Source organism: Pelecanus crispus, chromosome 9 (assembly GCF_030463565.1).
Source record: "Pelecanus crispus isolate bPelCri1 chromosome 9, bPelCri1.pri, whole genome shotgun sequence".
Classification (NCBI taxonomy): Eukaryota; Metazoa; Chordata; class Aves; order Pelecaniformes; family Pelecanidae; genus Pelecanus; species Pelecanus crispus.
In genome coordinates this window covers 3,447,399-3,471,501 of record NC_134651.1, presented here as the reverse complement: position 1 = coordinate 3,471,501, position 24,103 = coordinate 3,447,399, and the positions used below count along the sequence as shown (strand labels likewise).

Below are 24,103 nucleotides of genomic sequence, written 5' to 3'. Positions count from 1 at the left end.
AATAAGAACTACATTTGAAAGTAAATCTTTTTGTAGAGCCCGAACATCTTAGCTATTTTGTTTATAGAGGGATGTGTGTTTACACAACCTTCTGAACTTTGAAGCCCCTTAAGTCCCCTTGAGGGATCTAGCCGATGTCCTAGATCTGAAAAGTCTCGCAGGAATGGAGGCTTGTCACCAAGAGCAAAGCCAAAAGCCCTCTAAGATACCTCCTGGAAGAGTTCTTCAAGAACTCTCAATTTTTAAGTATTTGCAATTTAAACCTGGTGCTGGTCTCTAGTCACAAATTTGAAGTTTTGCTGGGGAATCGGCTCTGTTCAAGCCCGTGTTAATGAACGATGCTTTTGCTGGCAATATGGGGAAAGCTTGCCCTGCGATTTCAACTTGCCAGTTTACCTGTCTTCTCTGGCAGAGCTTATCACCAAAGACCAGTTCTGCTCCAGCCTGCAGGTCCTCTCACAGGGGGAGGACTTGGAGCCCAGAACATGCTCAGCCCAGAGAAAACTGGAAAAGTGGTTTGTGCACAAATTGCAAGCAGCAGCTAGTTATATAAGAAAATGACTGAGGAAACTTCCGAGGAGGGAAGAACAGAACATTCCTTGAAAAATTAATTTGGCCTTGGTTGAAAATGGCACAGGGCTGCTCCAAGAATGTTTTTGTTACAGAGAAGCTGCATCCTCTCCTTCCTCCACGTCTGAGTAGAGAAAGGAGACTGCACCAATAAATCAGCCAGGCTTCAAAGTTAGGGGGAGTTGATTTTTTTTTTTTTTTTTTTTTAAAAAAAGGCGTGTTTTGCTAGGAGCAGCCTACAGTTTTCAGGGAGTACTTAAGGCACGAAATCAGTCTAAACATTAACTGCCTTCAACTGCTGTGCTGTTACTTGAATGGTTGGGATCTTCTCTCCAAATGAGATCCCTATGGGTGCTGGAGATCATCCTCTCCTTTCTTGAGGGTCAACAGTTTATATATCACCTTTAAAATCACTTTCCTGCACTGTTATAGGCCATCGTACACTCGATCTGTGTACTTAACTTGACCAAAGGAGCAAATAGTATTTCAGAAATCATCTGGGTGTACTGCAGTCCAGGTGGAGAGGCAGTCTGACAAGAATCCATTTGCTCCAGTTACAGCTGCAGCTAAATTATAGCAGCAAACCAATGCTCGGCACCTCAGTATTATTGAAGAGCTGTTGAAGGAGCATGCACACGAGGGCTAGGTTTTTGTTCAGAGCTGGAGACAAGGAAGCCTGGGTCAGATTTTGTGCAGGTGTGGCATTGCCACTTGATGAGCATTTTGCTGCCTTGTTTGAAGCTAGCAAAGGTAAAAGAAGTCTTTTCGTGAACAGCGAAAGGTGCTTGCTAGACTCCTAGGTCTTGTATGCTTTATGAACTTTTCCATTTAAAAGAAACAAAATAGCACCTATATGCTACCACTATGGTCAGCAGGAAGGAGGGTTAGTGTTGACAGATTAGGAAACTGCTGGAGCTCATTCTTCTGAGCAAGGTAAAGCAGAAACGTGGCTGAAAACGCCTTTTTCTGCCTTAACGTTTCTACTTCAGGAAGACTTTCTTCCCCCCCCCCCCCCACCCCCAAACCCATAGGCACAGTCGAACTATGTTCACCCACATGCAAAACATCTGAGTCATGTACAGCAATAAGATTTTACGCGCTCTGAACTTCATTCTGGTGTTGCATGGATGGTGGCAAGAACATGTACGTAAGAAGAGTTTACAATTCCTGTAGCACAGTAGCTGGCAGGAACGTATGGCCAAGTGCACAATGAGCTGCTGATTCAGGAAGATGAATGCTGAGGAAGAGAAACGGGAGATGGCCTCACTGCTGCTGTGCGTTTTTACTCCAGAATTAGAGGTGGGGGGTTATTTATTAAAATCTATAGGTAAAGACATTTTTAATGGGGCATACTTGTCCATAGTGGGAGCCATGCTGGGATTATTGCTGCTGTTCTCGTTCACATTCTTCATCTGGCAATACCTCCCTGTGAAAACAAGCTTTAGGGTACGTTTAAACATCCCTGTGTAAGCATTACAGTAACCTGCGGGTTCTGCTCATCAGCAGGTAATAGGCAGCTTTCTGGGCTGAGCTGATGCTATATGGCCACGGGCCACGCTGCGTATGGGGAATTTCAGCAGCACAGATACAACAGAGGAACAGACTGAGACGGTGTCCCCGGGAAATGCTGGCGTTCAGATTCCCTGCACAATTTTAACTGCTGCCTCATCTAAATGTCTTCCTGATTTCTTCCCGATTACTGGTCCATAGGACCTGTATTTCATTCCTTACGCACTATGCTTGGTGCTCGCTGCATAAAACATATTAACGCAAATGCATGATGGACTGGGAATGTGAATCCCTTTGCCGTCCCATTTGCACTTACAGAAACGTTGGTCTGCATAAAATCAATGGGCTCATCCCAGAGTTATGTTAGCATTAAGAGGGACAAGACTGATGCCTTGGATAAGTCAGTGTATTCCGTCTGAGTAACAGCTTAGATGCACAGTGAAATTACAAATAAGAACAATTACAGATAAATAACTTGGAGAAAGGATATATATTTCAATACCCAAGGGGGATGACTACCTATTCCTCTTCTAATAGCTGAAATTATTTACGTATCAGACAACTTTAAAATAATTACTGCACTTTGCCTCGTCGCACCTGCCATTTGGAGCCTGCGTGTTGTAGGAGTCCTGCATACGAGACCAAATACAAGCCTCAGGGGCTCGTGGCAGGATTCTACTTAAGCTGCAGCATGAGTGCAATCCCTTAGGATTCTGCGAGACTGACCAACTCTTGCTTCTGTGCCATCACAGCAATTATTTAGCAACTGGCCAATTTTTAGCCAATTAAATATTTGCATTTGGGGGATGGATTGCTTGCTTGCTTGTTTTTCCTTCCTACCTTCTTTATAACACTTGGCCCTACTTTACATGCAAAGCATCAGAGACCACCCGCTTCATGATTGTGGGGCTACCTCCAGCTCCAGGGTTTGTTTTTCCCCAGTCTAGATAAACTTGCGTAGGCCTGAATATATGTTGGAATCCTTTTTTCTCTATATGCGTTGCCAAGCAAATTCTCCTGCTGAAGGTGTAAGGTGTTTTTCAAGCATTCTTTGGAAACCAGTCTATCCCAGTTCCCCTGCAAGCATGTTTCCTTCCACAGGAATTTCCCAGCAGGTGCATTTTGCCACGTGCTCTGCAGACACCAGTCAAGAGTTGCAGACTGCGAGCGTGAACAAGGTCCCCAAAACCCCATCGCCCAAAGCAGAAATAACATAGTAAAGTATCTAACACACACATCTTCAGATTACAATTCCAAACACTAGCTCTAACACTGGGAACTAAGGTTACTTTTTTTTTTTTTTTTTTTGAGATTAGGCATGTTCATAAATGAAACCTGGGACTTTTTTTGATGATGTTTTATCTTTTCAGCTGCCCTAATCAGAGACATGTGTCAACAAGCAAGAAAATCAGGTTGCCACTTAAAACAATAAAAGCTGCTTTACAGGTTTCTCTTCTTGCTTTTTTTGCTTGGAGGTGAAATTGCTGAAAATAATTTGAATATTGCTTAATGGCTTTAGAAGCTGAATTCTGTTCATTTTATTCATAGCTGGCTGTAACAGTCCCATGGCCTCTAAACAGGAAGGCATTTCCACAATGCAGCTGGATACTTAATTTCAAATTCGTAGACAAATGAGCACTAAGTTAAAATTGCGTAACAGCAAATTATCTCCTGTTCTGGAATATTGGGAACTGATGAGCTAATAACGCAGGACCTTTTCAACTCGGAGTGCCAGCTGATAGCAGCATTAATGTAATAAAACCCAATAATGCTTAAAAATGTAAGTGGAAGCCTCCCTAGGGCAAGTCCTGTTTAAAGCAGGGAGTTTTTAGCCTGGAGAGTTGCTGTCGGTCTGGTGATCTGATTCCCTTTGGTTATTGCTACGAGGTGACTGGCCTGGCTGGGAAGGCTGCCTGAGACCTCGGGAGGTGTGGAGCTTTGGGCTGTTGCTCACGCTTAAAACTGGCCTTGAAGTAACGCAAACGGGGTACCTTCAGAAAAGGTACCTGTGTCGCAGTAACATAGTGGCTTCTTGTTATCTCATTGACTGAGCAGCTGGTTTAAGATGGCTTTTTTTTCCTTCCCTCCGATGTTTTCCTTTTATAAATTATGCATCTAGAATTGCATTATCCCAAGATGCCCCTCGTGTTTGCTGCATTTCCAAGACAGTCCTGCTAACGGAGAAAGTCTCTGGGTAGATTAAATGCAGTCGAAGTGTGTTAGCGGTGAGGACAGAGATGGTAATTTAGACTGTCTTTTACTTATCTCAACATCTATCGTTCATCTGGAGACCTCACAGTCTCTGCGTTCTTGCTGGTAGTCCAGGGGGTCCCATTAGAGATGTGTTTGAGCGCCTGGGGATGGGGCTATCCCCCTGTGCCCTGAACGGGAAGAACTGAAGAAACGCAGGCTGGCTGCTAGGACTTGGTGACCGAGCTGAATGGAAACACAGTCCCCAGGCTGGAGAAAGTGTAACAAGGCCTTTGGTATAAATCAAGAGGTGTACTCCTTATTTTAATTACTTCATGCTTTATTCATGTATCCCTCCAAGACAGCAATGTCTAGTAAGCAATAGTGGTGAGTCTGCAGCCTGATCTAATATCAGTAAAATCAGCCTGGGGAATTTTTTCCTGCTTTTGGCTTTTCCTTACACCAGCTCGGTATTGAGATACACAAGTGTATGTGCCGCTGTGGGCAGAAAGCTCCGTTAGCCTGGGATCTCTCCCCTCAAAACCACTGCAGCACCCCTCTCATAACCTCGTAGCCGTGAACACCCACAGCAAGCGCTCCAGCCTTGCAGTTTCTCTGTGCAGAGGTCAGGCTTAACAGATATTTACCCAAGAAAGGTATGAGTTTAACTAGCACGGGTATAACCCCAGTGTAAATACCATAATCCTAGATAGTATGAGAGGGCCCTTATTGTTTGCCTTTCAATTGTATAGGAAAGGGCTTAACCTCTTCATTGAAAAATGCTGCTCTTTTTGCAGAAGGTATAAATAGAGACACTTTTGGCTCCCAAGTGAGTCACAGTTTGCCAGCTGTGCCATTTTTATTACAGGCTTTGCAATATTTACAAGGCTTTACGGCCTCTCTTGAGTTCTGCCTTAAAATAGTTTATCTGAAAGGAATCATCTTCCATTCATACCAGGACAGAAACCGGTGGTGGCCTTTCTCCCTAGCGTGTACCCTTGCAAATAAAGCTGTTCACAGCAAAGACAGTCACTGCTAGGCTTAAAATGGAAGTGATCTGCCCCCCAAAAGCATTGTAGTCAGCCTCTTGTTTCAGGATGTATTCTAGGAGATACGGGGAAGATGGAAGTGAAGGAAACAGACTGCTTTGGGAGAAGGAGGGGAAAAAAAGATATATTGGGGAAGGTACCGATGGTTGGAGGACACAGAAGAAGAGGGGCTGGTGGAAAGCAAAGGCTGAGTGGGTGATGGGGCAAGTACAGAAATTTTTCTGCATAAAAATCTGCTCACGCAAACAAGCCTCCCTCCCTTTTTTAATGCACGGTGTTTACAGCTTCACTGTGCTTGTTGCCAGCAAAGAGCGTGCGTTCATGGGGGTGTTGAGAGTTGAGGAGCAACTGGGGAACAGATGCGAGGAGGTCTGGACAGGAAGCTGAGGGATGGGAGGAGAAACACCGGGAGAGGAGCCAGCACATGGATGAAGGAGGGGGAGCAAAGACAGCTCCCATATCAACAGCGCTGGACAGGCAATTGGAGCGCCAATTGAGTCTGCCACGCTTAGGGTGAGCCTACAGTTGTTGTCTTCCCAAAGAGGAAGGGGGAAAAATCTACCTTACAGCATCTCCAGATGGCAAGGTGTAAGCTAGTCCGGCAGGATGCTCCGTTTGCAACTTAATAAAGGAATGTTGAAACTTAACAGCTGGCAGTACCAGTGACCTAAAGGAAGAGAGATGGAGAAATACGATCCGTCGAGGTGTGTGCACTTAACAGTGCATCCGCCGGACAAAGATTTTACACATCAGTAACCAAAGTAAAGCTGTTACAAAACAAACCAGGGATCCTTTCCATTGGTAATTTGTCTTCCCTTCAGTAAATACCCACATACCACCAGAATATACTGCACAGCCTCCACAGGCAGCAAACCTATTGTAATATATGTGGCCTCTACCGGTGTCCCGTCATTATTTTAATCACAGGCTGCAAATTTTCCAGTTCTACCTTAGTATTTGTTGCATTGAGGGACAGAAAATTTCTGTTGCCCCAAACTCACTACGAACGCAAGACTGGAGGGAGGTGACATGTCCAAGCATCTCTCTTCCTGGCGTTTGTGTAGTATGCAACAGAAGCGTAGAACAAAATGATCCACTGGAAGGTTTTCCAGCAGGACTAAAATCTGCTGTACTCCCTTTTACTGTGAGCTGACCTGGTCAGCATGTGTGTCCTTAAACTCAACCCCCAAAATAAAGGGGTCCCTCTGTGAAGCCTCATACAGTTGCTTATCATTCTGTCTCTGTATTTTCTCTAAGTAGATGTTTTTAGCCTGAATTTAAAGATTATTTAAAATACTGAAAAGCAATTTTAACAAAAAACAGTGGAAGGCAAAACCCATTTCCTAGTTAATACTTGCTCAGCCATTCTCCTTTCTGTGTGGAGATGGGAACAATGAATGCATAAAGGTATTACCTGAGAGGAAAATCTTTTCTAGACTTGTAACTTCCATTAAATACTCTTTTAATCTGTAATGTATCTTATTTCTTTGGAATGAGCTGAAACAACTTCTTATGCTATTTGAGATTACTTTTTTCCCTCCCTTTCATAGCTTGTCTTTTCTTTATTCCCAACAATTGCAGAATAATAAAAATTATTATCAGAAGTAAGCAGAGGAGTTTTTACAGAGCAGTTCTTTTAATCTCATCTTTATTCCAGAGCATCCGAGTCTGCCATCCACACTTATGGAAGCTGGCCCAAAGCCTTCCCTTTTAAATGGATATCTCCCTGACTTCCACGTGACCCCTGTGCTTTTGTAAGCTAATATGGTTTTAATTCCTACTGCAGAACAAATAGCAAAATACACTCGTAATCAGAACGTAGGAATTGGGAGTACCCAACTGATACGGCTTCAGTAACTGCAAGCAGCAGCTGCTAGAGCTAAAGATTGCTTTCCTCTGCCCCAGGGCAGCAGAGGCTGGTGATGGGACCGATGCATTATTTCTGTCTGAACTTCACTTTATGTAACAATTACATGTGGTATCAAACTTGAAATGATGGTCACCGCATCATTTTTTAGTTCCAGGTCTTTTCTTTCCACTGGAGCTGTAATCCAAGCTTCTCTATCGTTACAGGTCATCTTCTCAAAAGCGCTGAAAGCTGAAGATGGATATTAAGCGTGTGAAGGACTATATCTACTGGCTGTACTACCAGTACCTCCTGATCACCTGCAGCTATGTGCTGGAGCCCTGGGAGCGGTCCATGTTCCACACCATCACCGTGACTGTTTTCGCTATGGTGGTGTACACGGCTTACGTCTTCGTCCCCATCCACGTCCGCCTGGCTTTTGAGTTCTTCTCCCAGATATTTGGAGGCCAGCCTGAAAGCACGGTTTCCATCATGAACTGAGCCTGCCTGAGTAGTGATTAGCAGCTCTTGCAACTTGTGAAATGCAATGTCTTCTTCAATTCTGTGTATTTATTCTGAAGCAGTTTTGCAGTTACAAAAATACCATTTTCTCTTACAAACCACGGCTTGCTTAATTACCACAGCTGAAAACCAGAATAACGCACCGACTACTGGCTGCACAGTCCCTGTTAAATGAAACACAGGCCAGCTTTTGCTGTGTGATAATGACACACATCACCTGGAATGCCGCATTTACCTAATATTCAACTGGCTCCCACTTTCAGCAACCTAATTTAATCACACTGGCATGTATGAAACGGCAAAGACTGGTTATGATGGCTGTGAGGAGGGGTACTACGCTCATTATACACGAAGAAGGTCTGCCAAGAGTGCAGTGGCAAAACGTACCATGCCTTCTTTGACCCAGGTTAGAGAATATAAGGAGAGGAGCATAATACAGCATATTGAGTACTAATATCTGGCTGGTTATTGACTTCTGGTTTTTAATGGATGGGGGAGGAAATTAGAAGAGAATGTAACAGGAGTATGAACTTGAATCCAACTTTTTGCACCTAAGTTGCTGCATCTGAGTTTAGATGGTCGAAGATAGTAAAAAAACCATACTATAGGTTATCTTGCGGTTTACTGAAAATGACAGGCAGAAAGAGAACTGGCTCTGTTTCAGTGCTCTCCTGCTGCCTTTGATAAAAACCGAGACGTCTTTTCTTTCTGCTCCCATTCACCAAGGCAAGGAAAGTGCATGTCTGCACCAGAGGAAGACGATCCAGAAAATAGAGTGGAAGTAATATTTTAATAACTGCAGGGAAGTCAGAGTGCTTAAAGACATCTTCTTTATAAAGAAGAAATGAGATTTATTATAATTGCCTGTGGGGAGTTTCTTGAACAATGGAAGGTTTGTTTCGCTTTCACTCTACACCTAAATCAAATGTCAAGGCCAAATCATAAGTTATAGTGCATGTATCTAACAGCTGATGCTACTGTTATTAGAAGCGAGAGGTGCAAAATGTAAATAGCTTTCAAATTACATTTGCACAGTTATAGGATTAAAAAAACCCTCTTAACCTCTTTATCAAGCTGCAGTGGGGTCCTGCATGCTTAAAAGAACATAATTTGTTTGGAAACTAAGACATGCTTTAAAGGTTGAACAGATCTGAACACGTGTATGCAGTTTTTTCAGAAAAAAAATAAAATTTTATTCTTCAGAAACAACATTTCAGTGCATGACTCCGCTCTTCCTCTATTTTCTATTTGTTCATAAATACCCTGGATGTGTGTGCGCCAGGCTGACACCATGGCAAACAGACTATTTTGTTGCAAATGTTTTGGGGCAAGGTTTCAGAGCCCCTTAAATGTGTGGACTGCCACGTTCATCCTCATTAGTGCTGCAGCCTGAGACCTCTCTTCTCTCTGGTGGTAGGGGAGGGGGAAAAAACCAAAACAAAACAAAACCCCAGAAACTTCCTTAAAGAACCTGCTCCACAGACCTGTTCACAAGGTCCTGAAGGCAACTCCTGGAGATGCGCAGGTCTCCTGCTTGTAGGGAGCCACGTTCTTCATATCACAGTTGCTAGCTGCGTTCAGGTTCTGGCTCACGCTGGAGCCACTTGTTCGTATTGCCAATACAAGCAGATCATGGATGTGCCTGAATTCTCTTGCAGACAGCCACTGATGTGCTTCAAATTAAGGCAACAAATACCTGGGTGTGCTGGTGGCACAACAATTGAGTGGTTTAGGCTCAAATGGGAGCCAAAGGCTTAGCTGTCCTATCAGTTTAATCACAGTTGTTACCCTGCAAATATGAGGTACCAAGCTGTAAACACACTTACAGTAATAAACACAGCATTGGAGGACACAAAAAATGTCAGGTACCTGTGAAAATCTCTATGAAAGCAGTTCTTAAAATAGAATAAAAGTAACAACCCAAATGTTGGAGGTGAAAAAATGAAAACATTTACCTAGCAAGTTGGTGCTTGAGCCAAAAATACTTCTCAATATCCTATCCTCAAAAGATTCTACTTTTTAGCTAGATAATGATGTAAACGCCATGGCATCTCCTCATCAATCCTGTTTCCAATAACTTATTTTTTATTCCAATCTTATTTTTAATTCCTCAAAAAGGTTATTTGTTCCCAGTGCAATCAAACGCAACTGACCTGCTTGTAGGAGCATGCGGAAAAACACTTTCTTATAGGTATGCAAAGGCTGGGTCTCCTATCTCAAAGAGCACACACCCCAATGTAATGTTGCTATTTAAACATTTAACTTAAAGCAAACAGAACAAGCAAACGGCGTTGCTCAGGAAGACGGAATTTCCACTGACCTCTCATGGTGGGATGCCTGTAAAGCACTTCTCTTCTTTATTATTCCTGTTATCTGTGTTTAGCTTTGCAGGAGGTGCTCAGAAGATCGAGGAGAAAAGCAGCAGTTTCTCTTTGGGAGGGTCCCTGCAGCCTTACTTAAGTGAAAACATTTTTTTTTGTGTACATTCTTCAGCTTCTTTACTAAATTCTAAAGTTTCGGGGCAAGAGGTATTCACCAGGAAGGAAAGAGACAGCTGAAAATAACCTCTCTGCTAAAAAGCCTCTCTCTGCTAAAAAGCGTTTTGAGATTTTTCCAACCCTTTTCACTTCTCCTTTCTATTAGAAAAGCTGAAATAACTCTAGCTACTTAATATTCAAAATTAGTGGGTTCCAGCAGGAGATTTCAAAGCATTTTTGGCACACAGCAGTGAACAGAAACATTTTTTTCCCCGGGCTGAAAGAGAGAGGAGGTGGGACACCACTTTTGACAGCTTGAGACCACACCACAGTTTAGGAAACTGCTCCAGTTTTGAAATCCTTTTCCCCATAGATGAAGCCATCCATACACGATGGAAAGAGGTTTTAATCACATTATATCTGCAGACGAACGTGGAAGCACCATTTGCTGTAATAGCAACACGCCGCAGGAGGAGGGTCGCATTTCGGAGAGCTGCCAGTAACACCAGCAGACGGTTCGGTACGTACAGCATATGGGCAACAACTCCGTTGTGAAGAGTATAGTGTCGGGCTCTTTATAAAACACTGTGGCAGGGCACTCTTTTCTCCTGCTTCATTATTACTCCATGTTAATTGTAGTTAATTGCTCCATTATTACCCTATGCTAATTGTAGTTCAGGCTGAGCACAGCAGCTGGAAGTTTTTACACCAAAAAAAGCCAATGAAAGGACTATGTTAAGAGTGAACAGAACCAATAATCCAACAGTGATAAACGAAACAAAAGCAGAAAGGGAGGTGAACCCGTTCCAGTTGCATTCACCCTGAAAGTACAAATGCATCATTAAATTAAGTGCTGAGAAATTTTTGGGCTCAGCTGGCCAGCACCATACCTCCCTTGTTTAAAATTCATTTTCTTAATTTCATTTAATCAAAGCTAGCATTTAGCCTGCCGTAAAGGTTTCCCGGCCAATTTCACGGATCGCCTCCCAAATCCATTACCGAGGGTAACTACACGTGCACACGTCCAGACCATGAACCTCCAGAAACTTCTTCCTGAAGCCCCTCCAGGCAGCTTTTACCCGAGACTATTAAAAAAAGCTTCCCAGGGACCTTTTTCCTTAGCGACAGTCTTGCACAGGAAACGTAGGGATCAGCACCACCACCAGCGACTCTGCCCACCTAGCAGGCTTATTTCTAAGTTATTTTGGTGCACTCCTTTTATCACATGAATTAAAATGCAGAGCTTGAAATAGGGCAGCAGCAGTTTATAGCTTGGAGGGTCGTCAGTGGGTACAGATGTCTCTGATGATCGGCTGCCAGCTAAACTCAGCTTACACGAACAGTGACTAAATGTAGCGCTAACTTATTCGACGTGTGATATTTTCAGCCCTTTTCGTACCCCCGGAGAGCCTTACAGTGGCGCCTGCCTGACTGCTTGCTCAACAGAAGAAAGAGAAAGCTGTATTTCCAGCCTTTCTCTTGATCTTTCTAGAAAAGACCAGCAAAACAGTCCGAGGTGGTTGGTGGGGAAGCACTGCCATTGCCTACCCTACACATCTTCAGGGTATCTGGGTCCAAACCAGACACGTGTAGAGATGGGCCATCATCTGGGCGTCCAACTTCATCTACATGGAACTCCCTGAAAAATGAGGCCCCATGTTTATGAAGTTTTGAAATCTTAAGGATGTTCAAGTACAAATTTTTTTCTGAAGTTTTATTATTGCTGTTATTTGACCATAATTTAAGATTCTTGCTTCGCATACAAATTCAGTGCAAAAAGTTATTTTTCTCACTTACAATGATTCATAGTTATGCTTAAAGATAACAAGGCCTTAAAGTTTTTATCAAGTGAAAGATGTCACAAACGTATTTTAAATAATCATTTTTATAAAGGCCCTGTTTTAGATAAACCTTCCAAAACAGCAAACTGATACCATCAATCAATAGCATGCAAAAAAACTGTAACGCGTGAGAAATGTGCCTCCACAGAGATACCTCTTGGAAACTTGCCTACAAATAAAAATGGCATGTAAAGGGAAATCACTCCAGTCTCCGTGGTAGGAAGTTTCTGCTGCACTACTGCAAAGGACAGATGTTGTCCCGGTCTTCTTGTACACGCAGAATTAGCCCTGCCCAGCATGCAGACAGCGCATACGAAGGAGGCCTGTGAATATAATACGCTGTGTCTTTCTCCCTTCACCTCTTACCAAGACAATGCTCTGTTTCTAGAGTTTAATTTCCCTAATTACTTGGAAGCTAGGAGGAAAAGAAAACCAAACCACAACTATTTAAGCCCTCGTAAAAGAAGTACAGCAGGGTGTAGCAACGGTCAGCAGAACCATACGAACCGCAAATCACACTTGCACACCACCAGAACGCGTTTGCCGAAATTGGGCCGATTCTCGCAGATGGATTACTGCACCCTGGGGCGCAGATGTGGACAAGTGGCAGCGTGCAAAGCTGAGCATTTGAAAATCAAAGCAGAAAAGGCTAATTTTTCAAATTACATATTACTAACTTTTAATAACTTTCTCATAATCACACAAAATGATCAACATCCAACGTAGCATCAAAAGCAGTGCTGCCCTCTCTCAGTGCACTAGTTGGCCCCTACCCAAATCATTTTAATTATTTACTCCTAAAATAGCAACCATATTGGCAAGTTACTGATATCCCACCACAAACTGCCTTTTGCTCGGAGCCTGTTTCGCTCTGTTTGGTAAGTCCAGATATCCTCCTAGCCAAGATAAGATAACAATTCATTTATCTGGACTCCCTGCGTGCATCTAGGTATTGACAACAGCAGAATTTAGTGATAAACCATGACAAAGATAGCCACTCCTTCCTGGAGCACTGGTTACCTTCTTCAGGGACAAAGACATCAGCTTCTTGTTCCTCCGTGCCCCACAGCCCTGTGAGCAGCAATTGCCAGTCCTGCACAGAGCTGCGGCTGCACCCGACTCTTTGGAAAGTGACTTTTGCTGCTGCTGCTGCCCGAGATGGGATCAAGAGTTGGCTGAGCAGTGAGGAACCGTTGTTTCACACCCCTCCTGCTTTGAAGAAGTTTCTGCTGCAGACATTGATCCCCAGAGGAGGAGGAGGAAAAGAGAGCTCCATCTATTCCCCGAGGCCGGCATCTGGCGCACTGCATGAAAAAGGATGCACCGCTTAGTCCTACCGTCCCAGTGAGATTCCCACATCCCCTCCTACTAAACTTCCAAAACCAGGTGGGCTCCTCATTACTTCCAGAAAGATAGTGGGGTGGTCTGTCAGACAAAAGGGATACAAAATCACAATTAAAAAAACAAACATATCTCTTTTGCCAGCTAAGTTACTTGGTGTTTCTTAGCTTGCACCAAGCTCTCCAGCTGCCTGGAGAATTTCCCAGCACAAGCCCTAAAGTGCCCCATTTGGATCGTATCGGCACTTCCCTCCAAGCCAAGCCTGATCAGAAACTGCAAGACTGGGGAGCCAGTAGAAAAGCTAGACTCCTTCTAAAGTACAGATCATCAGCTCCTACAGCCACAGCAAACTTCACCCAACACGCAGGCCTGCTGCAAACTTGTTGCAGTCAAGGGGATCAAGGGAGTTGAAATTACCAAAATGTTCTGGTAGAATAAATGACCTTAAATCTCAGGAAACTGAAAATTCAGTGTCATATCAGTGTTTGTCAGCTGACAAAGGAGGTCAGATGTTTGTAACATTCCCGAGGTCTTCCAAAGGCTGGATCCAAGGGCACAGCAACAGCAGAGAGCTCGTCCCATGACTCCAGCAAGGAAGCTCCAAGAGCAAGAGCCGGAATGAAACAGGATCCTCTTTACTCTCTTTCCTTACAAACAAGAAGGAAAACTCAGCCTGAACTAAATGAAGACATGTTGTTTCAAAGCCTGATCAATTTGGTCCCTGATATATTTATTCCTTAGAGTAAGCAATATTTTGCCTGAATTTGAGGAGCCCAGGTTATGAAAAGATCTCCAGGCAACTTATACGGAAACTCCCTACCTGTAAGGCTATGATTCACAGGTGGAGGTAAGAATTACCTCTGAGAGTTCACACATGTCATCATGGGTGTCTGCTCCACCCTTATTTCAGATGCTGCTTTCAGTAGTTGCTACATCAGGACAGCTAAGAGCTGATAAACTCTGCTGATTCTGGTGTTTCGGTACAGTCAGCCCCAAAGTGGGGCTGTCCTGGAGTTGTTACCAGGATAACCAAGGCCCCCTCTACACTGGGATAAGAAGCTCTGAGCTAGAAACAGGCTGTAGAAATTGCTGCAGTGGCCTAAGATAAGCTATAGCCCCCTCAATTACCAAAAGCTAGGTTTAGTCTAGGTTTAAAAGTGAAATTAAAAAGATGCATGCATACCCTTTGCGTCAAAATATGGATTCTATTGCTGAGATATGCTCAGGCAAGAGAAAATAGCCAAGAACCAGGACAAAGAGGAGAGTGGGAATATCTGCAAGAAGGAGAATAGGGTAAATCTGGCAAATCTGTATGAAAAAAAATCAGATTCTGCTTTGCTTACAATGACTGGGCAAAGAGGGAGAAGGGGAGGAAATGAAGGTAAATTGTGGCAGCGTCAGGGACAGACACATTGTCAGCTAGGGTGCTGCTTCAGTTATTTTTTCTGACAGCTCCTATCTTTGCTTCATAATCATGGAGTAGATCAGAAATATCTCATTATTTCAAGGTCATATTCAAGGATGAGTTACATGCCATGAATCTTTACGAGCTTTAGATATTTAAAAAAAAAAATGAACAGGAAGAGAAAATGCAGGTAAAATGTACATCAAGGAGTATTTGACACAAAACAACTCGAGGCCAAGCTCGGAATAAGGCACCCTAACATCAGAGAGGGCTGTAATAGGATTGCAGCAATGTAATTAAATACAGGGTGACAAGGCACAGCAAATGGCCTCACCCATCAGGCTGGCAGAGGAAAGAGCTTGTATCCGTTCTTTGCATTCTCCACAGCCGCAAACTGGATGATGAGAGAAGCCTGGTAGCTCATATACACCAATTATCTGCCAAATACACAGAGATTGAGTGATTTATGAAGTAACAGCTGGAAAAAAAAAAGATGGTGCAAACCAAGTAGACGCATCCAGCTCCATACATCCTGGTGCCTTGCCCAGAGGAAGTACAGGATGTACCAGATATTTCACTCAAGGTAAATAATACTTGGATCCCAAAAAGCCCTGTCCACATCACAGATGAATACTTTTTACTTCCCTTTCCAGTATTTCCCCTCACATGAGAATAAAAGGCACAACTTGATGAAATCAAGTAGAATTAGGCCGCTCTCGAGTTGCGCGTACCTCCATCTAGCGCTGCGTTCAGCTGCCCGTGCTGTCTCACACTTGGTGTGGAGAAACATCAAGAAATGCTAAGTGCTCCCTGGATTAAAGCCCTTCACATCTGGCTAGACATGACTCATTTGCTATCCAATAATCTGAGTATTTTGGTCTCCAAAAGCTCTTCCTTATCACAGATCTATTTTGGTGGCACCAAATTACCTCAGAGCCCCACACCCAGTTGAAGATCAGCTTTCTATTCAGAATTAGTGCCCTCTCAAATCCACTCCATCCAAACCTGAGATATGCACCTCATTGCAGCAGCCCTGGGTACGTGGCCTGTTTTTCCCCAAGAACTCTTCAAATAACAGAACTAGCATCACTGAGGTCGTCTTTTCTATAAATGCATATACTCTTAAATAAATCATGAGCTGCAAGCATTCATATCAGCTTTGGAAGTTTCCACTCACAAAGAGCAGTCTACAGTCAGTGCGTTTACATTAAAAGTCTATAATACATACAGTAAGTCCCGGTTTTGCAATTTTATAGCTGAGCAATACCTGCACAGAAATCTTTTAACAGCTATGTGTCAGATCTCCATGTCATGTGTGTGCCAGCAAGATGGGAGCGGTGGAAAGAAAAATCCAACCCACTAAAATTGCGACATCTCTTTCTGAGAATTTATCTTGATGAATAATTATAAAATGCATATACCATCACAGAGTACTGTTGCAAGCAAAAAAAAAAAAAAAATAGAGCTAATTGCCATTACCTTTATGAAACCTGCTACTTCAGCAATGTCCTAGGTTACCATTGGTTAAGATGCTTAATGCTGAAATGCTCAAGTGGTCTGGCGGAGCCCTGGGTGGGCAGAGTGTCCCTGTCCTCCTCCTTCCATGTTTTCCTTTCCTGACTGTTTATGCCATTTTCATTTATTAGTCCACACTCTCTGGCACAAATTACCTACAACCACGCAGATTAGTTCTCAGGTTCTTTCTGCCCTGGGCCCCTTTGAATTGGACTATTTTGCAGTCCAGCCCTGCCTCAGAGGATTATTGCAGCGATACGAGGTTGGCATAGCGACTGCTGGGAAATCACCATGGCTTACTGAAGAAGGCATCAAGTCTGGACAAAAGCAAAGCAACTCAACACTGAAACCATGGCCTCCCTGCAAAGTTGGATCATTGTTTCCATTTCTTCCACCTCCTGTTTTCACCAACGTCTCCTTTCCTTTCTCCTCCTTCCCCCCATAAAACTATCAATCTTCGGCACTTCCATCCACATCAAGACACCCAACTTCTGCCTCCACCATACTCCTGTCCTCTATTTCCACACTGAAAAGCAGTGGAGGAGGGAGGAGGAGCAGTGCACATCCCAACCTAAGGACAAGGGATACGGGTTTGTTTCTGGAGCAAGTTCACTCAACTGTTTTTTGGCTTTTTCTCTGTCTGGTTTTGTCTCCAGCCAGCAAGAGTGAGGGAAGTCTAGGAAATGTCAACACCATCCATAATTTTTACGTACAGGTTTCTAACAGACACAATGTGCAAAATATTTTTACCTGCATACTGCTGTTCTCATATATAAGATAACTCAAAGTGCAAATATCTGAAAATAACTCCTACCAAAATATATTTACTTTAGTGACACTAAGGTCCAGAGTTCACACTGGTGTGGACCCTCCCCTGGCAGCTCCACAACTCTCAGTGCAAACCACCCTCTTGCCAGGTTTCCTTTAGCCAGCTAATGGGGTGAGATGGTTTTTGCTGAGACATGGAAGATTACAAAAGGCCACTGGAAAGCAAACAGCTACTGTACAATAGTCTCTAAGATTCCTATCATGTTCTGACGATCAAATATTTACCTTTTTAAAACAATTATTTCTTAGTCTGAGGTTCAGGTCTAGTGCATCCCAGTACAGGTAACAATACCTGTACTAAAGTAACACTTCCTGGCTCCTGTCCATGCTTTTGCTTAAAATTAAATCTTTGCCATGGCTGTTCCCCAACCCAGGTAAAGAAGGCTGAACTGAGTAACAAGACCAATCACAACCTTTTACACTAAAAAAGAAAAATTGTAATAAAAGTGATTGCTGAGTTGAATGGATCTGTGGGAACTGGCTGTACTTTCTGCACAGGTTCTCATGGATAGAGAAGCAAGTACCGGTTGCCACACTAAAACTGCCGCCCCTCTTTAAAAGCAGAAAACAAAGAGGAAAATGTTGCAATCTCAGAATAGCTAAGTATTATAAAGTAATGGAGAATTCATTACCAAAGAGAGTTTCTCTGACAATACAGCATGTTGATAAGAGAGCGTAAACACTGAGCTGCTGAAGTTGTCCTGATGATAAAGTAAAAGCTTTGGTTTCTGTGGTCATCAAGAAACAATAAGCTGTGATATTTGATAAACACAAAATGGGTGATAGGAGCTCTTGGAAGAACAGAAGTTAGCAAGAAGAGGATTTTCCCTTGTAATACCCAGAAGAGAATCCTATTTCATGAATCTAGGATGTCTTCTTGTTCAAGTAGCTCAATTCAAGTAACTTTATGGTTTGGGGTTATTTTGGTTTTTAAAGGCTACTAGGAAAAATTCAGCCATTGCGAACCCCATGACAGGCATAGCAGCGATTCTTAAAAGGCTCCAGGAATTTAGAAAGCAGAGGATGCCTCTCAGTGCAAAACTGCTGCATGCATCCACCGTGCCTCTGACTGCAGCAGCAGCAGGACTGGGTTTGCACAAAACCAGCACCTCTGCCTCTGGCACACTGAGCATCCAGCTGCTCCAACACACAGCAAGAATGAGAATTACCTCCCTCTGCTGACGAACGGCAGCATTTACCCATTACTCTGGTACCCCTTGCCAGCCTTGCATGTAAACTGCTGCTCTTTCAAACATTATTCAAGAAGTATACCCAGCACTGGATCAAATATGTCCCACATGCAAGTTTCATGCAACACATCACCTAGTTAGAAGGAAACTAAACCACAGATATATGTGCTGTGTCGAAGCTCATCAAAGCTTGATGATGCAACGCACAGGTTTTATCTATTGATCAGCTGCAAGGGGAGTGTCACAATCTGCTAATCTGTTGCAAAACTGTTTTAAAGAAGTTTCTTTTCAGCTTTGTTCCTGCCTCTGAAGTTCAGCAGTAATAATGTTTGCAGTTCGTACTATAAATTGGATTGCTAATTGCATTCCTCAAAAGGAACTGAAGAAATAGGCAAGAACTGGAAAATAATTGGAGCATTATCCCAGTAAATTTAGTGCAGGTTATCTCACAGAAAGCAGCCCCTGGAAGTGTCATGTCCCAATGGAATTAGGTAATGTTATTCCTCCCATTCATATCGCTCCTTGAGACCACAGAGGACAAGTTGAAACAGTAGTACCTCTGCCAAAGCACAGCTCTGCATGCGCTGCGTTGTTGAAATTATTAGTTTGCAACTTCACAGCTGCAATCAATAAAAGGCAGTGAGAGCCCTTCTTTCCTAAAAAAACAGGCCACGTGGCAAGGTCTGATTAAAACCTTAACTGGGGAGTAATGAATGTGTGACTGCAAATGCAAAGCTGCAGGAGAAATGGCAGAGAATCATAGAATTGTTTAGGTTGGAAAAGACCTTTAAGGTCATCCAGTCGAAGAGCACTTGTCCACGGAGGGATGTGAGGACACCCCTCCTGGGGCTCGTGGCCCAGGAGCAGCGGTGCTCGCAGAGGCAGGCAGAAGCCGCTGCTGCGTACGGAGGGTAGGACACCTCCCGGTCTGCAAAGCAGCTGCCTGGTCCCTGCGGGGAGCTAGATCCTGGCTCAGACTAAATCTGGAAGCTGGGAGTTACCGCCCCACAGGCAGGCAAGGCACAACCTGTTCCTGCACAAGAATACCTCCCACAGCTTCCAGAACCGCTGGCACGGTGAGCTGCTGCCTCCACCTTGAATCCTTAAACAGCTCGCGTGGCCACAGCCATACCTTCGCTTCCCCACTCCGAGTACTGACTGCGCTTCTGTTATTTGTCTGCTCTCTGAACGGAAACTACTTCATTCCTCCAAATTATTACTTGATGCAGTTGGAAGAAGAGTAAAATTGCCAGGATATATGCATGCTCAGGACCTCGACGCCTTAAAATACAGACTAGGTGTCATCACGATCCTCTTAAAAACTGAATTTGGCATCAGTAAAGACCACAGACGTGTTTCATTGTTATTGCGCAACCCTTCCCATGGATCCATCTTAATGTTGTTAGAATACTTCTACAGTTAAATGAGGGTATTTTTACTAATTTGTGACTTGGTGGTGCTGAATGTCCTAGAAGCTGTGCATACTGCTCTGAATCTCACATCTATTTTACAGTGAATATTTAAAAAAAAAAAAGCATAAAATACTATGTTTGCTTTTGTTCTTAAATTCTTGAGAGTTTTACATTTAAATTAACACAGCTAATGAAAACAGTAGCCCAGACCAGAACAAAACCTCTTTGTTGGAAGGTCAGAGCAGCTCTAACTGGACAAGAGGTCCCAGGAGCTCCTCTGGTAGCTTCGCCTCCTCCTTTCCTGGATCCAGTTTACGTGAGGGAATAGTGACCTCAGGTGTCTGTTAAATTAATCACAGGAATATCCTTCCCACAAATTTATCGTTCTATGCTCTTCTATTTATTAAGTTTCTACTGAAAATTACGCTGCTGTGAGCCACCTGTTCTCGCTGGCACACCTCCACAAAAGCTGTCCTGGCTCTTCTTGCCTTGGCACTTGAGCTTTCGTGCAAACGATGTATAGCTATTTGCTCAAGGGCCCGGTCATCCACATACCAGAATGAGAGCAAACCTGTGTTAAAACTGTTTTTAAATGGTGTGCATGCTTTCCTTACATATCACACAGATCCTTTTAATGCAGTGACTTCGGTATTGTTTGGTAGCTTGGAGATGAAGCAGTACTTCTAAAGATCAGACACAAAATCTATTGCAAATCTTAGGATAAACTCATCTTGACTTGTATATGAGTTCAGTGGCATTCATATAATTCAAATGTCAATGTGCACATCGGTTAAATATTTGGATAGCCTCATGAACAGAAGTGAAACATAATACAGCATAAGATGAAGTAGTGAGCTTATGGTAACAGATTATATAGACCCTGAAGAACGTACCAGTAAGAGCAGAAAACTAGTATATAGCTTAAATATAATATTTAATACTCACTGAAAAACAGCAGAGGGAAAGATAAGAAATCGGTGCAAACTGATATGCTTTTCACTTGGAGTAAGATTCCACCAGATGCCTAAATTTACCAAACACCTAATTACTAGGAAAAACTATTGGCTCTTTTCTGCTTAGATTTCTACTGGCTTAGTGATGTGAACCCAGTGGCAAGGACCGTTCCTAGTGCAAAGGACAGGGTGAGGAGTTTCCCCAAGGGTCAGCAATATGTAAAAAAATGATTTTTCACTAACAGCCATTCACACCTTCAGCAACTGCACCCATCCAGAAAAGCTCTTCCTCTGTACTGCCTCCAATTCTACAAATCATTCTGATGACTGGTTTCTGGATTAATGGGATTAAAAATAATGTTCATTGAAGTATACGTGCCCTTAGAAAAGATTAATCAGGGTAAAATGACACTTATAAAACTTGCTACAGCTGTCAGTAGCGATAAAATTAATGGAAGAGTGAAATGGTTCATTCTAGGATGTAGTGAAGTATACAGACTGATAACTGAATTAATTATACAGCTGTTCTAATTATTAGACAGTTCTATAAGTGAGATGTGTGTCCTATACATGCTGCCGATTAATAAATTGCGTATTTCTATATGAAGCTTTTTATACATATTTTAATTCATATTTTCTGATTCTGTAACTGGAATTAGAAAAAAATGAGTTATTTAAAACCGCACTCTACAACCTTTGTCTGTGGCCTTAACCTTTGGAGGAACTTTCAAATAGAAATTAATAACTATATACAGATGTGTTTCAAAACAGACCTGCACAAAGGCAGGAGAAGCTTGTAGGACCCAGGCCACCGAGGAGCAGGGCCTTTTGCTTACCCTTCCGTGACTACTGCAGCATTCAGGCTGATGCCACGATAATGCGGTGTCTTCCCCATTTGAACAAGTAAGCTCTGCACAGACACAGATGCAGAGGATTAGCAAGTACACACTTTTCATACGGAGTATTTATTTCGCAGACGCTCTCATCTTAGCCCGTAAATCCAAACTGACAAAAGTGACAAAACATCTAAATCACTCTACGTTCCCAAATTCTGCAAAGAAAAAATATAAACTAAAAACTTATGCACGCTGCTTGCCATTCTTCTGACCTTAGGGAATCCTAAAGAGTAATTAACAACTCCATGCAACCAGTCATACATTGAAATGCCAATACAGTTTTCAACAGCAGCAGTCACAGAAGGGGGAACAACATTTTTTACCCTCACCCTTCCCACTCTCCATCATTAGTACTAGAGTAGCTGGTGGTGGAGACCTGACAGCTTTATCACCCAAGCTGCCAGAATTTACAAAGCCGCCTTTAAATTCATAGCAGTGCCTGTACACAGTCTTATAACTCCTGCAGCTCCTGGGTGAAAAGGGAAATTAAATGGAGCTGTGAAAACTGAAATGTCCTGATGAGTTACCATCTTGCACTTTAGATAACAGCTCCAGAGACATTTGCAGGGAAAGAAAAAAACAATCAAAGCCTCGGCCCCCATTACAAGTGTTATTCCTGTGGCGTTTTTTCAGGAAGGTAAGCAGTTATTGCCACTTTCTTAATTCTGTCTTATATATGCCATTAAGCAGCGCGTGGCTGTTTCACGGAGGATGAATGAGAATTAAGCCAAGAGCACGCGTGCAGCAGCACATGTAGCCTGGGTTGAAATCCAGCCCCCCCATCTTTCTCTGGTCTGTTTAAAACAGCAGCTGGGCACATTCAGAGTTATTCTCCTGCCTTGTGTTCCCTCCAGTCGTTTACACCAGGCCACAACTCAACGCTCCCGAACCCGATTTTTCTCTTTCCATGCTATTGTTTTTTATTGACTGCTACAAGCATGACTGCCCAGTGTACATACAGAACAGTGAAGAATCACACAGATCAACTTATGCACTGTTTTCTTCCAACCCAGGAGCTCCTTCTGTGCCCCTCCTACAGTCCCTTTGCAGCTGGTAGGGCACTGAAGAGACGGCGTGTCTGGTTTTGAAGGCACACCAGGCCTGTCAGATATCCTGCATGGCTCCTGCGAGTCTGGCTGCAGTTATCAGTGAGACACTAACCATCACATGACGGCAAAAATACACGGCGATCTTCCCAAATGTAGTGTATTAATTTAAAAGACTGTTCTGGACCACCACAAATCAAGCTGATGTGGCTCAACAGGGCTGAAAATAAACCCATGTCCATAATTTTTTCTACAGGCATTCCCATGGACGTGTGGTGATCGCACACTCAGAAGAAATCAATAACCTATGGGATTAATACTCGCACCTATGCAAATCTGACCCTCTCTTAAATGATCTGTGGTGTAAGACATCTTAAATGATTTGCGGTGTAAGACATTTCCTAAAATGTCAGATCTCTGGCTCCTGCCAGCCTATAGCAAGTAAGGTCTTACCCATAAATCCATTCCTAAAAATGCCACCGATCTAGACAACTACAGTAATACTGACTTTTCTTTGAATACTGGATCCTCACTAGGAGGAGATGGTGAAATCTTTCAGTCCACATTACATGGCCAAAGTCCACGTAATAAGTTCTGAAATCCAGACCCACCATTGCTAAAAAGCTCGCTAAAGTGCTCAGGGAATTCCACGGTCTGCTTTTTATCTTGTCTATTGTGTACAAAGACATAAAATCTTTCAGAAGTGGGGCAAAGACTATAACAATACTTTGACAGTTTAAAACATACAAATTTTACTTGGATGGGTGCAAGCCACAGGGCAAGAGCAGCTCACGGAGGCAATACGAAGTACCTTGGTGACTACAAAGAACATAGTTCTGACTTTAACTGGCAGTAGATGGTGGCTGTGCCTTAGGCTGAGGTAGGGTTTAGTACATTAGCACCAAAATAAGGTGGAAAAAACTGCAGTGGAAAAAAAAATCTGCAGTGGAAACATTTAAAGTATTATTAGGATCAAATTCTCTTCCCAGCGACTTCACAGAAGATCTGGCTCCCATAAATGACAGGCTTTGTCCTACCCCTCTTGCAACGCGAGACTCGCCAAGTGGCAGCCTGGAATTTACCTGGAATTTACAGGAAGTGTATTATTTCATAAACCAAAGAAATCGAAGATTAAGTTATTCAGCAGGGCTTGGAAGTAAAAACTATGTAATACCCACTGTACAGCAGGGGTTCTGAAGAGTACAGAAATGAAACTTCAGTGCAGGGAATCACTCCTTTTTTATCTTTTTTTTTTGCTTTTTCCTTTTTTTTTTTTTTAATAATATGGTCCATAGCAAGTCTCCAGAGGTCTGCAAAGAAACTTAATTTCAAAGGAGCAGAAGTGAGTAACAGTCTGTGAACAGAAGCAGCCCATCACAGAAAAATGTGCCAAAGAAGTAAAAACAAGTCAGACAGCTCGACAGCCTGTGATTTTCAGTCCCCAAAGCAGCTCTGAAGCAACCAAAACAACTTGTCCTTTCCATCAGGTTGTTACCGTATTAAATAAACCACA

The 24,103-nt window shown here is 43.0% G+C and overlaps 1 protein-coding gene across 1 annotated transcript; it reads left to right on the top strand.

The window, feature by feature from the left end:
* The first annotated feature begins 7,422 nt into the window (after positions 1–7,422).
* On the top strand, positions 7,423–7,665 carry SPTSSB (serine palmitoyltransferase small subunit B). Its single transcript, XM_009493600.2, has one exon. The coding sequence runs from the start codon at positions 7,423–7,425 to the stop codon at positions 7,663–7,665; it is 243 nt and encodes an 80-aa protein (XP_009491875.1).
* The last annotated feature ends 16,438 nt before the right edge of the window (positions 7,666–24,103 follow it).

Bases quoted from the DNA above. Each gene is read 5' to 3' on its own strand.
- SPTSSB (XM_009493600.2), top strand. From the start codon at position 7,423: ATGGATATTAAGCGTGTGAAGGACTATATCTACTGGCTGTACTACCAG.